At 33.1% G+C, this 4,735-nt stretch overlaps 1 protein-coding gene across 1 annotated transcript; it reads left to right on the top strand.

Moving 5' to 3' along the window:
* Positions 1–1,379: 1,379 nt before the first annotated feature.
* On the top strand, positions 1,380–2,840 carry LOC142176490 (uncharacterized). Its single transcript, XM_075244392.1, has 3 exons — positions 1,380–1,665; positions 2,008–2,044; positions 2,129–2,840. Exons 1-3 carry the CDS (start codon positions 1,380–1,382, stop codon positions 2,838–2,840), a joined length of 1,035 nt encoding a protein of 344 aa, XP_075100493.1.
* Positions 2,841–4,735: the final 1,895 nt, after the last annotated feature.

Genomic DNA, 4,735 nt, shown 5'->3' with positions numbered 1-4,735 from the left:
AACATAAATTAAAATTTTATATTGCACAAAAACTTCGGCATAGGTGCTGAAGTTTTTTAGTTAATCTGTAAAAACTTCGGCTAATGGAGCTGAAGTTTTTCTCCTGCACTATGTATTTTATTTTCATTTTTTCGAAAAATTTCATACCAAAAAAATAAAACTTCAATTAAAATTTCATAATGCACAAAAAACTTCGGCATAAGTGCTGAAGTTTTTTAGTTAATATTTAAAAACTTCAGCAAGAGGAGCTGAAGTTTTCCTCCTGCACTGTCTATTTTATTATTATTTTTTGAAAAAACTTCATACCAAAAAATGCTAAATATTCGGATTAGTTTTTGTTAATTCCTGCTGAAGTTATATAATTCATTTCCTCTGCTATTTTTCGAGTTTGAATAGAATTAATATTAAAAAATTTAATATTAATTTTTAAAATCTTCTGCTGAAGTTCTTTAGTTCATTTCTAAAATCTTCAGCACCTAATGAGCTGAAGTTGTTTTTCCTGCATTTATGAATCCCTGTCATACAATTTTTTCAAAAAAACTTCAACTGATATGCTGAAGTTATTAAGCTTATTTTCTAAAAATTTCTGCACTTAATAAGCTGAAGTTTTTCTGTTCAACATTCATTAATTATGTCATACATCTTTTTCCAAAAAATTTCAGCAGAAGATGTCTAAGTGATTTAGTTCATTTGTAAAAACTTGAGCACAAACAACCTAAAAATTCTTCTGTTCACTTTCCTAATACTTGCCACTAAACATGAATCTGCAGGATGAGTTCGATTTGCGTTGTTATAACTTTCAATGGGAGTTGGACTCCTGATTTCCAATACTTGGATCATGATACAAAACTTGTTCTACTTATGAGCACATATCATTCAATACTTTCCTGAAGAAAATTAGTGAAGTTGCAAATATTGATTCAACCAGATATGCACTAAAAGTATGGTTTGATATCAAACTAAATACAAGCAAAGGAATGCTTGTAACTTCAGATGAAGAACTCAGTACCTGTATACATTTGCTTACAACTGATTCACCCTACAAGAATTGCCATTTCATCATCGAAAAAATACAACCTTCAGAATCTGCAGCATTCAAACCATCTATTGCATATGCGATAGATTCAGAACCTTTTGAACATGAAGTAGGACAGCCAATAATGGAAGTAGACAACGAGCTACAACCTTCTAACATTACAGCCGCTTCAGAATATATAATGCTGTAACAATTACCCCATCCTCCAATAAATTCAAACCAGTTTGTCGATGACCAAGAAGAAGAAGGACAACTAATAATGCAAATTGTCAACCAGCACACAATCCAACAAACCTTTTTGTTACTTTCTACAATGATAAGCAACAATGAAGATGACGTAAACATGGAGAATATACCGATAACATCAGATAGAATTAAAGAAATTGTTGAAAGTTCTTATGCTTCTCAGAAATCAAGAAAAAGTGTGAGGAGAAAGCTGAAAGAATCTCCACCATGGAAAATACTTGGTCATGATGCATTGCAGGAAGTAAGAGTTGGATCAATTTTTGAGAACAAACAAAACATGACTAAATTTTTTTGCAACTTGGAGATAAACCAGAAAGTGGAATTCACTGCTGTTAGATCATGTTCAAAGAGATACGAGCTGAAATGCATCGTGGAAAAATGTGGTTGGAATGTATGCGCTACCAGAATAAAAAATTCCACACTATTCAGGGTGATAAAATATCATAACATCCATGAATGTTCGGTTGATGCAAGAAAATCATATCAGAAGCATGCTACATCAAATTTTATAAGTGAACAAATTATAGAACATGTTCGAGACAAAAAGATAGAGGTTACACCAGCCTTTGTAGAAAATGAAATGAAAAAGAAATTTGGAATTGACATTGGTAATCACAAGGCATGACGTGCTATTCTAAAAGCTGTTGCTTGCATAAGGGGGCCAACTGAAGAGAACTACCAAATTCTTCCTTCATACCTACACATGATGGTGTGCAAAAACCCAGGAACGTACACAAGCATAAAAAGAGATGCGCAGAATAGGTAACCATCACCCTGAAGTTTCAAATGTTCCTATTTGAAAAACTTCACACCTAATGATTTGTTTTTTTGTGTTTCACTGTACAGATTTGCTTACATGTTCCTTTCTCATGCGGCATCACTAGCTGGTTGGTCCTACTGTAGACCCGTTATTGCAGTTGATGCAATGTTTTTAAAGTCCAAATATTGTGGTGTTCTATTTGTTGCTGTATCAAAGGATGCAAACAATCAAATCTTTTCGTTATGTTTTGGTGTAGCAGAATCAGAAAACAATGAGGCATACATTTGGTTCTTCGGGGAAATGAGAAAAGCAATTCAAGTCTGTCATAAATTGGTTTTCTTGTCAGATAGAAACCAATCGATTGCAAATGGGATTAGAAAAGTTTTTCCTGAAGTTCACCATGGTATCTGCCTCTTTCACTTTGAGAAAAATTTAAAGCAAAGACATGCAAAAGCCACGGTAATAAATCTTTTTCCAAGTGCTGCAAGGTCATACAAACGTGAAGATTTTAATCAGTTAATATCCCAACTCAAAAGTATTGACAAGAAAACATACAATTACATAATTGAAGAGCCTCCAGCAAGATGGGCTCAATCGTGGTTCCCACGGCGACGTTATGATATGCTAACAACAAACATGGTAGAATCAATGAATTCCGTTTTACTAAAAGGGAGAGAAATGACTATTTTAAGAATGTTAGATTTCATCCAAGAAAAGTTAGGAGAGTGGTTTTACGAACGGAGAAAAAAGGCAAATAAAACTTTTCACAGAGTATCAATATGGAGAAGAGATGACTAAGAAGATGGACTTGGCTTGTAAAATGTTTGTGAGTATATTTATTAACTTCAGCTTTTTATATCTGTTGCAGTGATTTACTACTTATATTTAAAAAAATTCATACTTTTTCTTTTTGAAGCAACAATACACTAATATAGTTTGTCTTAATTTTTATTCCTTGTTAGATGTTCAACCATGATTCAATGTTATTCAAAATAAATAGTGAAGGAATCGAATTCATTGTGGACTTAAAGAAGAGAACTTGTGACTGCCTGGAATTCCAACTTGATGAATTGCCCTGTCCACATGCAATTGTTGCTATTAATAATAGATATCTGCAGAAATCTGATTACTGCTCAAATTGGTATTCAAAGAAAACATGGTTGAAAACATATGAAGGACATGTGAATACCGTGGGAGATCAAAAATCATAGGATATACCACAAAATGTACAATCTGAGATCACAAAATCTCTCGATGTGGAGATTTTACAAGGAAGAAGACAAAAGAAGAGGCATATACATGTGACTGAATCAGTACCATTCAAATCTACCAAATGCAGTCGATGTAAACAAGTTGGGCATAACAGAACAACTTTCTTGTCTTCTCCAGCACCTCATCCATATTCAAAGAAACACACTGAAAAATACTCTAACCTTCAATAATCCTTGGTTTGAATTTAAACTTTCATTATTGTATGACATATTTGAAATGTGATTTTTTTCATAGGAATAAAAAAAAGAAGATCTTGGACTATTTTATATACTGCTAAAGTACAAATCACTCATTTTTGTTGCGCAGGCTTATAGGTTTGGTTGCATTTTAAAAAAGTATGCAATGACTTCTGCGAGAAAAAACTTTAGGTTACAGTATGTGAAATACATATCCTTAACACAAATACACACACACACATACGCGTACAACACACAAAAGAAAGGCATGTACAAACAAAATCTTCAGCATTGATAAGCTGAAGTTATAGAAAATGAACTTAATAATATGCTGAAGTAAACAAAAAAACACAGCATAAAAACATAAAAAAGAATTACAAAAACTAAACATAAAAATCAACTAAGAAATATAAAGCAAATACCAACAAATAACAAGGATAATGCGAATAGAAAGCTAAGAAGAATGATTTTCGAATATCAATTCCAGCTAATCTGAATGGATTGGAATCATATTCACTGACATCCATCTCCAATCACTCTGTAAATCTTTGCATCAATCCACTGTCTTGATTAACATAATGGAAGGGACACCTTCGTATATTCTTTCCTACTTTCCAATCTTGCCCCCTTTCCTTTTGTTTATGAACTTCGTAAGGAGATCTCAACCAAATACTCTCCATACGAATCCTTTTCCCTTTTTTTTTCTAGTTTTCCTTTTGCTTGCTCTTCCTGCTGCTCCATCACAACTAACTGTTGTTGTTCACCAGCAGGTGAGAGAAACCACATCCATAGTGGCAGATACTTGACCAACTCTCTGCTATTCACGACGTTCTTGTCTCTCTTCACGAACAACAACAACAGCAGAATTACCTTCTGAATCAGTCCCTTGTGTACTACCAAGTGAAAATGAACATAAATTGAAGTTGGGGATATCACTGGTATCACACATAGGAGAACTGGAAATCTTCTTTCTCTTAGGATTTGGAAGAAGTTGCGATGCATCAGATGATATCTGCAAAAGCAAGGAAAATATAAACATAAATAAAACTGATACAAAACACGCATTAGGCAAAAAAACAACTTGTAATCGAATTGCAGAAAATAACTACCTGGTCTAAGTGTTCAGACACAGATGGTGTTTGCATTCCAACAGATCCATTTCCTTTACCTTTAGATATGCCTGTATCTTCATGCGAAAAAAATAAAAAAAAATATAAATAATAATGACTAAATTTTGTAAAATAA

This window comes from Nicotiana tabacum, chromosome 3 (genome assembly GCF_000715075.1).
Source record: "Nicotiana tabacum cultivar K326 chromosome 3, ASM71507v2, whole genome shotgun sequence".
Classification (NCBI taxonomy): domain Eukaryota; kingdom Viridiplantae; phylum Streptophyta; class Magnoliopsida; order Solanales; family Solanaceae; genus Nicotiana; species Nicotiana tabacum.
This window is presented reverse-complemented; position numbering and strand designations above follow the sequence as displayed.